General features: G+C 41.2%; 1 protein-coding gene and 1 pseudogene across 3 annotated transcripts in view; one reads left to right on the top strand and one right to left on the bottom strand.

Moving 5' to 3' along the window:
* The first annotated feature begins 721 nt into the window (after window positions 1-721).
* The window catches only part of NEK4 (NIMA related kinase 4), a 28,806-nt gene continuing 17,027 nt past the window's right edge, over window positions 722-12,500 (top strand). Inside the window, exons 1-6 of one of the 3 annotated variants that reach the window (XM_055558810.1) lie at window positions 722-801; window positions 5,879-6,145; window positions 7,080-7,277; window positions 7,469-7,576; window positions 10,053-10,207; window positions 11,674-11,815. In XM_055558810.1, coding sequence (XP_055414785.1) covers window positions 6,032-6,145; window positions 7,080-7,277; window positions 7,469-7,576; window positions 10,053-10,207; window positions 11,674-11,815 — 717 coding nt within the window. In that variant the 5' untranslated portion in view covers window positions 722-801; window positions 5,879-6,031. The other 2 variants (XM_055558808.1, XM_055558809.1) reach the window with 2 other exon arrangements.
* LOC129635625 (uncharacterized) lies at window positions 9,377-9,469 on the bottom strand (annotated as a pseudogene).

The following is a 12,500-nucleotide window of genomic DNA, read 5'->3' on the forward strand; positions in this document are numbered from 1 at the left end:
AGCATGAATGTGTGATATTATGCATTCTCAACAGGGGCAATATCAACCCCATCCCCCCAAACTGGGAAAAATAAACCAAAAAAAAAAAAAAAAAATCTTACACTTCAATTGGATTTTAGGACCTTAAGAAAGACACTCTGGGGTTGTAAGCGCACACACACACACAATTTATAATTTTAACTTTTGTTAGGTCAATGTCTTAGGAAAGGGAGATACTGGTTGGAACAAAAGATAAATTCTTTTGGCAGCTTTGAGCTTTCACAAGCAGGCCATTTAAGGTGGGCCAGTCCTCTAGGGATACTGCCTTAAGTTGTTGGAAACCATATCAAAATTTGGTCAAGTCAATTAGTGCAGGGGTTTGAATGGAGTCCTTCCGAATATCTTTTGCAGTTCTCAATATGGAAGCTGAATTATTAGGAGCAAAGTGTACTGATATCTCCAATTTTGCAATGCACAAAAAATTAAGACAGACTGCTGTATGTATACATTAACTATCTTGTGATAAAGTAAATATAACAAATATTACTTGTAGAATCTAGTCTGTCCTCAGTCCCCTAATAGAAATGTGAGTTCCTGGAAGGTAGGGACTTCTTCGGCATGGCACAGGGCAAGCAGTCAGTAAATATGTATTTGTGGAGGGAGTACCTGCAAAGCTTTTAAAGCAAATAAACGCTCACTAGCAGGAAGCGTTTGTGCTTCTTTGCCGCAGGCAACCCGGAAGTTCCTCAGTAGAACTGAGGCCGAGGGTGCGCGCGCATATCTCGCGCGGTCGCTCTGGCCGCTAGACGCCTCAGTTCTGCGGTAGGTCCTCCAGGCCGCAGAGCATGCGCAGGGCTTCGCCCTCTGGGATCGCTATGGCAGCGGCGTCGCGGTGGGTCGGGCCTCCGCTCTGGCGCCCGGGCAAGGGCGCCTCGGCGGCCGCGGGTACCACATCCTCTCGGGCATGAGCGGAGTCTCCCGCCGCCGCTCGCCGCCCCGCCCGCCTCTGCCGCCGCATCCCGACTGTGGGTCCGCGCCAGGATCATGCCCCTGACCGCCTACTGCTACCTGCGTGTCGTGGGCAAAGGCAGCTACGGGGAGGTGACGCTTGTGAGGCACCGGCGGGACGGCAGGCAGGTCGGCGGAGTTGGGGCCCGGCAAGGGAAGGGGGCAGGCAGGGATTCGCCGAAGGCGCCGTCCAAGGGCTGAGCCCCGCTTGTGTGAAGGGGACGCACCTCGCACCTCGGATGGTACTTCCTCAGGAAATTCGTCCCAGACCATCAAGACTAGGACAGCCCTTCCTGTCATATGCGCCCCGAACTCCCTGGCATTCTCTTTGTAGTCGTAGTTGGCTTTCTTAATCTGCACACTTTTCCCCAGCTATCCTTAGTTCTGTGAGAGCATCCATTCCCAGGACCTAAAGGCAAGTATTCCTCTTCCTTCTTTTCTCAGCTATTTGTAAGGCCTCTTCAGACAGCCATTTTGCCTTTTTGCATTTCTGTTTCTTGGGGATGGTCTTGATCCCTGCCTCCTGTACAGTGTCACAAACCTCTATCCATAGTTCTTCAGGCACTCTTGTCTATCAGATCTAATACCTTGAATCTGTTTGTGACTTCCACTGTATAATTGTAGGGGATTTGATTTAGGTCATACCTAAATGGTCTAGTGGCTTTCCCATTTCTTCAATTGAAGTCTGAATTTGGCAATAAGGAGTTCATGAACTGAGCCACAATCAGCTCCCGGTCTTGTTTTTGCTGACTGTATAGAGCTTCTCCATCTTTGGCTGCAAAGAATATAATCAATTTGATTTCTGTGTTGACCATTTGGTGATGTCCATGTGTAGCATCTTCTCTTGTGTTGTTGGAAGAGGGTGTTTGCTGTGACCAGTGCGTTCTCTTGGCCAAACTGTGTTAGCCTTTGATCGGCTTTGTTTTGTACTCCAAGGCCAGATTTGCCTGTTACTCCAGATATTTCTTGACTTCCTACTTTTGCATTCCAGTCCCCTATAATGAAAAGGACATCTTTCTGCGGTGTTCTAGAAGATCTTGTAGGTCTTCATAGATCTGGTCAGCTTCAGCTTCTTCAGCATTACTGGTCAGGGCATAGACTTGGATTACCCTGATATTGAATGATTTGCCTTGGAAACGAACAGAGATCATTCTGTCATTTTTGAGATTGCACCCAAGTACTGCATTTCAGACTGTTTTGTTGACTATGAGGGCTACTCCATTTCTTATAAGGGATTCTTGCCCACAGTAGTAGGTATAATGGTCATCTGAGTTAAATTCACCCATTCCAGTCCATTTTAGTTCACTGATTCCTAAAATGTCGATGTTCACTCTTGCCATCTCCTGATGCAAAAAGTCAAAATGGTTGTCTGAGGAGGCCTTACAAATAGCTGTGAAAAGAAGAGAAGTGAAAGGCAAAGGAGAAAAGGAAAGCTATACTCATTTGAACACAGAGTTCCAAAGAATATCAAGGAGAGATAAAGCCTTCCTCAGTGATCAGTGCAAAGAAACAGAGGAAAACAATAGAATGAAAAAGACTAGAGATTTCTTCAAGAAAATTGGAGATACCAAGGGAATATTTCATGCAAAGATGGGCACAATAAAGGACAGAAATGGTATGGACCTAACAGAAACAGAAGATATTAAGGAGAGGTGGCAAGAATGCACAGAGGGATACAAAAAGATCTTAATGACGCAGATAACCAAGATGGTATGATCACTCACCTAGAGCCACACATCCTGGAATGCGAAGTCAAGTGGGCCTTAGGAAGCATCACTTCGAGCAAAGCTAGTGGAGGTGATGGAATTCCAGTTGAGCTATTTCACATCCTAAAAGATGATGCTGTGAAAGTCCTGCACTCAATATGCCAGCAAATTTGGATAACTCAGCAATGGCCACAGGACTGGAAAAGTTCAGTTTTCATTCCAATCCCAAAGAAAGGCAATGACAAAGAATGCTCAAACTACTGCACAATTGCACTCATCTCACATGCTAGCTGAGTAATGCTTAAAATTCCTCCAAGCCAGGCTTCAACAGTATGTGAACTGTGAACTTCCAGATGTTCAAGCTGGATTTAGAAAAGACAGAGGAACCAGAGATCAAATTGCCAATATCTGTTGGATCATCAAAAAAGCAAGAGAGTTCCAGAAAAATATCTATTTCTGCTTTATTGACTAGGCCAAAGCCTTTGACTTGTGGATCACAACAAACTGTAGAAAATTCTGAAAGAGATGGGACTGCCAGACCACCTTACCTGCCTCCTGAGTAATCTGTATGCAGGTCAAGAAGCAACAGTTAGAACTGGACATGGAACAACAGACTGGTTCCAAATTGGGAAAGGAGTACTTCAAGGCTGTATATTGTCACCCTGCTTGTTTAACTTACATGCAGAGTACATCATGAGAAATGCCAGGCTTGATGAAGCACAGGCTGAAATCAAGATTGCCGAGAGAAATATCAATAACCTCAGATATGCAAATGGCACTACCCTTATGGCAGAAAGCAAAGAACTAAAAACCCACTTGCTGCAAGTGAAAGAGGAGAGTGAAAAAGTCAGCTCAAAACTCAACATTCAGAAAACAGATCATGTCATCTGGTCCCCTCACTTCATGGCAGATAGATGGGAAACAGTGGAAACAGTGACAGACTTTATTTTTGGGGTCCCAAAATCACTGCAGATGGTGATTGCAGCCATGAAAGTAAAAGACGTTTACTCCTTGGAAGAAAAGTTATGACCAACCTAGACAGCATGTTTAAAAGCGGAGACATTACTTTGCCAACAAAGGACAGTCTAGTCAAGGCTATGGTTTTTCCAGTAGTCACGTATGGATGTACAGCTGCTGCTGCTAAGTCGCTTCAGTCGTGTCCAACTCTGTGTGACCCCATAGACGGCAGCCCACCAGGCTCCCCCGTCCCTGGGATTCTCCAGGCAAGAACACTGGAGTGGGTTGCGATTTCCTTCTCCAGTGCATGAACGTGAAAAGTTAAAGTGAAGTCGCTCAGTTGTGTCCGACTCTTCAGGACCCCATGGACTGCAGCCTACTAGGCTCCTCCGTCCATGGGATTTTCCAGGCAAGAATACTGGAGTGGGGTGCCATTGCTTTCTCTGGTATGGATGTGAGAGTTGGACTATAAAGAAAGCTAAGCACTGAATAATTGATGCTTTTGAACTTTGGTATTGGAGAAGACTCTTGAGAGTCCCTTAGACTCCTCGGAGATCCAGCCAGTCCATCCTAAAGGAAATCCTGAATATTCATTGGAAAGACTGATGCTAAAGCTGAAACTCCAATATTTTGGCCACCTGATGCAAAGAACTGACTCATTTGAAAATACCCTGATGCTGGGAAAGATTGAAGGCAGGAGGAGGGGACAACAGAGGATTCGGTGGTTGGATCACATCACCAACTTGATGGACATGAGTTTGAGTAAGCTCCAGGAGTTGGTGATGGACAGGGAAGCCTAGCATGCTGCAGTCCGTGGGGTTGCAAAGAGTCGGACACGACTGAGTGAATGAACTGAAATGATTTCTCTTTCAGTGAAGGGCCCCATACTCCATCTGACCTGGAGATCACTGAACTCTTAAAACTCAGCTTCTTTTTTTTTTTTTTTTTTATTTAAAACTCAGCTTCTTACCTTTCCTCCAAACCTGCTCTCCCGGTCCCCATTTCAGGGAGTAGCACCACCAATCATCCCATTGCCCAAGCTGGATACCTGGGAGTCATTCTGGGATTCCCCTTTCCCTTCCCTCATTTCCACCCCCTTATTTGTCTGTCCACTAAGCCAGCTGGCCTCTTTTCATCTCCACGGGTACCTTTCCCATCCAGGACATCCAGTTAAACTGTGGCCATAGCCTCCGGCTTGTCCTCCCTGTCATACTTGCCCTTCTCCAATTCATCACTTTCATTATAGTCTCAATGATCATTCTGAAACATGCCTCTAATGTTGCACTTTATCCCAGTACCCTCAGGATCATGAACCAGTTCTTTAATGTGGTTTATAAAAAAGATGAGCATGTAATGTATTGGGACAAACTGGGACAATTTGAAAACTGAAAGGAGGCACTATTAATAATTACACCAGGACAATGTGACTGCCCCAGACAAACTGGGAGGAGGTGTCCCCATAAGTATAAGGTCTTCTTGCCTATTTTGCCTTGTTTCAGGTGCTGGTCACTCTGCCTGGAACACCAGTGCAGGCAGAAGAGATTTATTCATTGGGCAATGAGGAGTGGGGACTTTTTGAGCTGAGGATGCGATACTGGCAGTAATAATAGCATGTCATGGTTGAGCAGTAGTTTACATTTTGCAAAACACATTTATGGTGTTTGTTTAATAATGAATTGTTTGGTATATCAGTTGATCAAGGGCAATGTATTAGGTGCTGAAGGACATTGACTTTTTTATTTTTAAGTAAGAATGGTTTTGGACATTGAGGATAAGTGACTTTTAGCCTTATTTGACCATGGATCCCTTTGAGAATCTAATGCGATCCATGAACCCATTCTGTCTGCAGATGTATATTCAAGCCATATTCTACGCACCTTTGTAGGAGGAACTAAGAGGTTAAAGAATCTCTTCTACAGATTTTATGATTGATTCAGTGGTATATTAATGTGGACTCATTTTTAACCACTAATGAAATTGTAAAATGCAGATGTAAAGTGTAAATTTTTTTGTGACCCCATACCCTGCTCTAAGTCTAACCTGTAAAAAGTATCGTTAATGATAACAAATGTTTTCCCCAATTTAGTGCTTTGTGAATAATAAATAGGTTATGTAGCAGTCTCCACAAGGTTGTTTTTGAGGACACTTAGGAGACACCTTAAATATGTTTGAATCTATAATACTGTATGTTTGTTTCCATATTGTAAAAACATGTGTTTTCTTTGCAGTATGTCATCAAAAAGCTGAACCTCCAAAATGCCTCCAGCCGAGAGCGGCGAGCTGCTGAACAGGAAGCTCAGCTCTTGTCTCAGCTGAAGCATCCCAACATTGTCACCTACAAGGAGTCGTGGGAGGGTGGGGATGGTTTGCTGTACATCGTCATGGGCTTCTGTGAAGGAGGTGATCTGTACCGAAAGCTCAAGGAGCAGAAAGGGAGGCTTCTGCCTGAGAGTCAGGTGGTGGAGTGGTTTGTTCAGATCGCCATGGCTCTGCAGGTACTGTCCGGACTCAGAGCATTTCACTTGCTCCAAGGTGACAGAAGGATGGCTGGGGGGATTTTAGGGAAATGATTCCCCAGATTTATTCATGAAAAAAAAGAAAAAACATTTAAAAACTCCATTTATGACGACCTAGTCCCTCTTGCTTTAGCATTGGAATATTTCTAAATAAGCAAATACTATATTGAAGCAGACATGGATTTTATCTGATGGCTGGGGAAGATAGTTCTTTATTCATTTAAATATTATAGCAAAATCCATTTTAAGGGCCCTTAATTGAGAAAAACCAAAGAATGACCGTGTTTGTTATCTGTTGGTCAGCTGCATCGTACTGAATGGTGGTTGAGCTAATTAATGTGCCTAAACTCTGGGGCTTTGGGCTTTACCTCTGCTGTGGCAGAGTTAGCATAAATGTGAAATATGTTTGTGTTTTAATATACGTATTTTCAAAAGTGAGACTGTTAATGAAATGTCACTCTGGGACTAGTCTGACTTGTCCAGAGTTTGCTGTGTTTAAATATAAGTTTTTTCACTCTAAATAAAAGTGATGTTATTATAGTTGAAGACATTATTAACCTGAAGATTTCATGAGCCTGAGAGGAATGTTCATCTAACTTTGTCTAAGTTGTCTACCTTCAATGGCAGTTTGAAAGCATGATTTTTAACTGGGTCCGTATAATGCTAGGTGGTATGACTGTCAAGGCACCAGGGAACAATTGTGAAGGAAGTTGGGCAAATTAATGCATAGAACTTAATTTCTTACTTTGGAAAGTTGTAAATTAGACCTTTTGTTTACAGACTATATAGCAATAGTGTTTTGATGTGTAGGTAACTAAGGCTTTTTAACTTACACAGTTGTTGATGGTATATAAGCAGTCAAAAATAAGTTGACAAGTGTATTTATATTGAATACAGTGTTCTTTTTCTTCAGTATTTACATGAAAAACACATCCTCCACCGAGATCTAAAAACCCAAAATGTCTTCCTGACAAGAACAAATATCATCAAAGTGGGTGACCTTGGAATTGCCCGCGTGCTTGAGAACCACTGTGACATGGCTAGCACCCTCATTGGCACACCGTACTATATGAGCCCTGAACTGTTTTCGAACAAACCCTACAACTACAAGGTAGGATTGGGCTGTTTCTGCCAGCTCACCTTATCTCTAGGGCAGTATTCATAATTTTAGAATCCATCAGAATATTAAGTCAGAAGAATTCTTTGTGAATTAATTTAAGGAAAATGTCTTTTTTTTTTTAAAAGAGGAAAATGTAAATAAGGCATTCTGATATTTCACCATTTACTAATTTTTTTTTCTAGTCTGATGTTTGGGCTCTGGGATGCTGTGTTTATGAAATGGCCACCCTGAAGCATGCTTTCAATGCAAAAGACATGAATTCTTTAGTTTATCGGATTATTGAAGGAAAGGTAAAGAATATTTTGGAACTAATTGTTTTTAATATACGGAGCAAGGTTAATTTAATCTAACTTTGAAAGTAGCTACTGGTAAAAGGGATAGTTGGGTGGATAGTTAAGAATGGTGGGTCCCATGTGTGGGGAAGGTTGAACTATAGGAGAAGGAACTGATCTTTCCTTGATATTAATTTAAAGTGGCTGAGTGGGTCTGAAGAATTGGCTTCTTGAAAACCGCAACCTTAGAGCCTCAGGATGTTAGATGCCCTGAGGCTATTGGTAGTGTCTCCTAAATACCTTATGGTTAAATGAACCCCGTTTACAATGAGTCTCCTCTGTCTGAACTTGTTCCTTTGATAATCATTATAATCACTAGATAGATGCTAGAGTGACAAATTTTATATATGAATTTCATGAGACTTGTTGCTGTCTGCAGTGTCAGGCATCCACACACCTTTAAGTTTTGAGGCTATGAATCACTTACTGATTTTAATATTACACCAAGACCTATTTAATGTTTTAATTTGAAAAAAAAAATTAAAAACACATAAAAAGTAAAATTTGCTTTTTACATCCACTACTTGATAATTCCACTAAAGAACCAAAAAGGAAAGGGGTGAAATTTCTTTCCGTTGTCATCCATTTCCATTCCTTGGAGATAACCATTGGTGACTGTTTGTTGCATAGCCTTCCTGGCTTTCCCTGTCTTTATACAGACTTTGCTCTGGGTGTGTATGTTTAAAAAAGTAACTGAAGTGAAGTCAGGCTACACACACTGTTGTACACAACCCGCTTTTCTGACTTAACATACGAGGGACATCTTTCCAGGTTGGTATCTGTAAGTCTTTTATTTTTTTAAAGGCTACCTGGTATTTTATTAGGAGGGTATGGGACTTCCCAGGTGGCACTAGTGGTAAAGAATCCACCTGCCAATGCAGGAGATGCAAGAGACGCAGGTTTTTTTTTTTTTTTTTAATATAAATTTATTTATTTTAATTGGAGGCTAATTACTTTACAATATTGTATTGGTTTTGCCATATATCAATATGAATCCGCCACGGGTGTACACGTGTTCCCCATCCTGAACCCCTGTCCCACCTCCCTCCCCGTACCATCCCTCTGGGTCATCCCAGTGCACCAGCCCCAAGCACCGTGTCTCATGCATCGAACCTGGACTGGTGATTCATTTCACATATGGTATTATACATATTTCAATTCCGTTCTCCCAAATTATCCCACCCTCGCCCTCTCCCACAGAGTCAAAAAGACTGTTCTATACATCTGTGTCTCTTTTGCTGTCTCGCATACAGGATTATCCTTACCATCTTTCTAAATTCCATATATATGCGTTAGTATACTGTATTGGTGTTTTTCTTTATGGCTTACTTCACTCTGTATAATAGGCTCCAGTTTCATCCACCTCATTAGAACTGATTCAAATGTATTCTTTTTAATGGCTGATTAATACTCCATTGTGTGTATGTACCACAGCTTTCTTACCCATTCGTCTGCTGATGGACATCTAGGTTGCTTCCATGCCCTGCCTATTATAAACGGTGCTGCGATGAACATTGGGGTACACGTGTCTCTTTTAATTCTGGTTTCCTCGGTGTGTATGCCCAGCAGTGGGATTGCTGGGTCATATGGCAGTTCTATTTCCAGTTTTTTAAGGAATCTCCACACTGTTCTCCATAATGGCTGTACTAGTTTGCATTCCCGCCAACAATGTAAGAGGGTTCCCTTTTCTCCACACCCTCTCCAGCATTGATTGCTTGTAGACTTTTGGATCGCAGCCATTCTGACTGGCATGAAATGGAAAAACAGTGGTTAGATGCCAGGAAGTAGGTGGCAATGCCTTAACCATATGCATGTTGTCAGGCCCCGAGAGCCTCTTCCATCCTTGTCAAGTCTGGATCCAGAAGATTCCCTGGAGTAGGAAATGGCAACTCACTGCAGTATTCTTGTCTGGGAAGTCCCATGGACAGAGGAGCCTGGTGGGCTATAGTCTGTGGGGTCTCAAAGAGTTGGACATGGCTGAGTGCACGCCCATGCTTGCATGACACACACACACACACCATACTCTATTCCCCAAGTACCCTATGGATGGCCATTTATGTCACACACACAGCCCCCCCCATACTCTATTCCTCAAGTACCTTATGGATGGCCATTTATGTTGTTTCCAGTCATTCACTACTATAAGAACAGCACTGAAGTGGATATCCTGGCATCTAAATCTTTAGGAACTCATGCTCTTGTTTATAAAGGAGACAGTTCTCAAATGGAATTGCTGGTTTGAAAGATAAATTTTATAATCGTACAACTTGCTGTTATAACCAAGATGCCAGGTCAGCTTCCTGTAAACGAATATGCTGGTTATTTTCTGCTCCTGTGGATAATGATTTAAAAAAATGTACATTGGGAAATCTCTACTGTCTTTTACTTTTCTTAAGACTGTTAGTCATCCCTGTGGTTTGATTTCTCTTTGTAGCTGCCACCGATGCCAAAAGATTACAGCCCAGAGCTGGCAGAGCTGATAAGAACAATGCTGAGCAAGAGACCTGAAGAAAGACCTTCTGTGAGGAGCATCTTGAGGCAGCCTTACATAAAGCGCCAAATATCCTTGTTTCTGGAGGCCACGAAGGCGTAAGATATTTCCCTTGAAAATAGCTGGGCTAAATAGATGGAATAAAAGAGGGTGGTTTTTTAATTTTCATGTGTGAGAATTTATGGTGAGTTTTTTAAAAACATGAAGTAGAATTGCATGATTAGAACAAGTGTTGAGATTTGCTTAATTGGTAAACTCAGAAATCTGGAAAACCATTGGAGGAATCACTTTCACATTCCTCTGAGAGTTCCAAAGTATATTGAATATGAGTCCTTTAAAAGGATGTATATTTCACAAATCATATTAAAATGACAGATCATCTAAGAAGCCTATTACATTATGTGTTGTGTAAGATAATAGTCTCATTTAAAAAATAGTACTCAAATTTCATAGGGCTTTTATAAGGTTCCTTCTTCACTCATATAGACTTCTTTGACTTGCAGGTCCTACCTTCGCTAAATAGCTGTTCCAGGATCTAAGACTTAGAGCTGGACAAGACCTTCACAGTCTCGGCCTTTTGACTTGTTAATTCGGAGGCAATGTTAGAGAGGCCCCAGGGAATAAAGGAGGATCATATTTTTGTTTACATTGCCTATAATTTACCACCAGCAGACCTTTGGCCTTCTGTACCTTTGGTCTTCATGCTCTCCTTGAATTCTCCAAAGGTTTAGCTCCATTGTAAAACAGTTGGGGATATTATTCCTGTAATCATGTGTATTCTGCAAGTCAAGGCTGAGTATACTAATCATTTTACTTTTAAACTTGGCAAAGCAGTTGTGTGTTATTACAAATGTGAAGCTCGAAGATGAAAATAATCCTGGTATTTCTAACTGTGAGGCAATTTTTCATAGATGTAAAATTTTAGAACAATGTTATATTTACAGAAAAGTTACAGAGATAAAGCAGAGAGCTTGTATATAACCCTCACTCAGTTCCCCTTGTCAACATCTTATATTACCATGATACATTTGTCAGAACTAAGAAAGCATCAGTATCTGAATTAACTAAACTACAGACTTTATTTGGCTTTCACCAGTTTTTCTACTAATGTCCTTCTTTTTGCTTCAGGATCCAGTCCAACGTACCATTTTACTCCTCATTTCTTTTTAGTCAACTTGGATCTCTGATAGTTTCTTAGTTTCTTTGTTTTTCATGACCGTCATTGTTTTTGGAGATTACTGGTTGAGGTCAAGTGTTTTGTTGAATGCTCCCTGGTTTTTAGAAGACTCTTCTCCATAAAAGGAGCAGTTATATGGGAATTCCCTGGCAGTCCAGTGGTTAGGATTCCAGACGTCCACTGCAGGAGGCCCAGGTTCTATCTCTTGTCGGGGAACTAAGATCTTGCAAGCTGTGTGGTGTGGCCAAAAAAGAAAAGAAGGAAAAAAAAAAAAAGGAGAAGTTCTACAGAGGAGTTGTAACATGTATGCACATTTCCTCACATATATAGAAACCTTTAAACTTCATTGTATTAATAATAACTTTTTCTTCTTTCTTCCTCATAAAGAAAAACCTCCAGAAATAATGTTAAAAATGGCGACTCTAAATCCAAGCCTGTGGCTGCAGTGGTTCCTGGAAAGGCTGAATTAAGTCATGAAGTAGTTCCCCCTCAACCTCACTCTTCTGAGAGCTCCAAGACATGTGTAATGGTATGTCTCTTTTTAAAGGATATGTGTTCTAGAAAGTATTAAAATGATAGGTTACCTAAGCTAGTTATTCTATGTGAAATGATTGTTTCATTAGATTTCTGTTAATTTTATAGTATAAAGAAGGAATACTGGGGAAGTAATCAAATGCCTATTATTAATAAAATGTTTGTGAAGTCAGTGGTGTAATAACTTCAAGAAGGTTTTTTGAATTGAGGTGAAATTTATATAAAATAAAATTAACCATTTTACAGTGAACAGTTAATTCCATTCATTATATTCACAGTACTGTGTAGCCATAACCTCTGTCACATCGTTCCAAAACAGTTTCTCCACCCCAGAAGGAAACCCCATACTCATTAAGTTGTCACTGCTCATTCCCTCCTCCGTCCAGTCCCTATAAAACACCTGTGTGTTTTCTGTTTGTACGGGTTTGCCTGTTCTGAATATTTGATATAAATGGAATCATACAATATGTAAACTTTTGTGTCTGACTTCTTTCACTTAACATGTTTTTGAGGTTCATCCAGGTAGCATGTATCAATACTTCATTTATTTTTATGTCTGAGTAATACTCCATTGTATTTGTATACCACAGTTTGTTTATCCATTCATTCACTGGTAGATATTGGGTTGTTTTCATCTTTTGGCTATTGCTGGGAACATTTGTGTACAATATTTGTTTGAG

Source organism: Bubalus kerabau, chromosome 20, assembly GCF_029407905.1.
Source record: "Bubalus kerabau isolate K-KA32 ecotype Philippines breed swamp buffalo chromosome 20, PCC_UOA_SB_1v2, whole genome shotgun sequence".
Classification (NCBI taxonomy): Eukaryota; Metazoa; Chordata; class Mammalia; order Artiodactyla; family Bovidae; genus Bubalus; species Bubalus kerabau.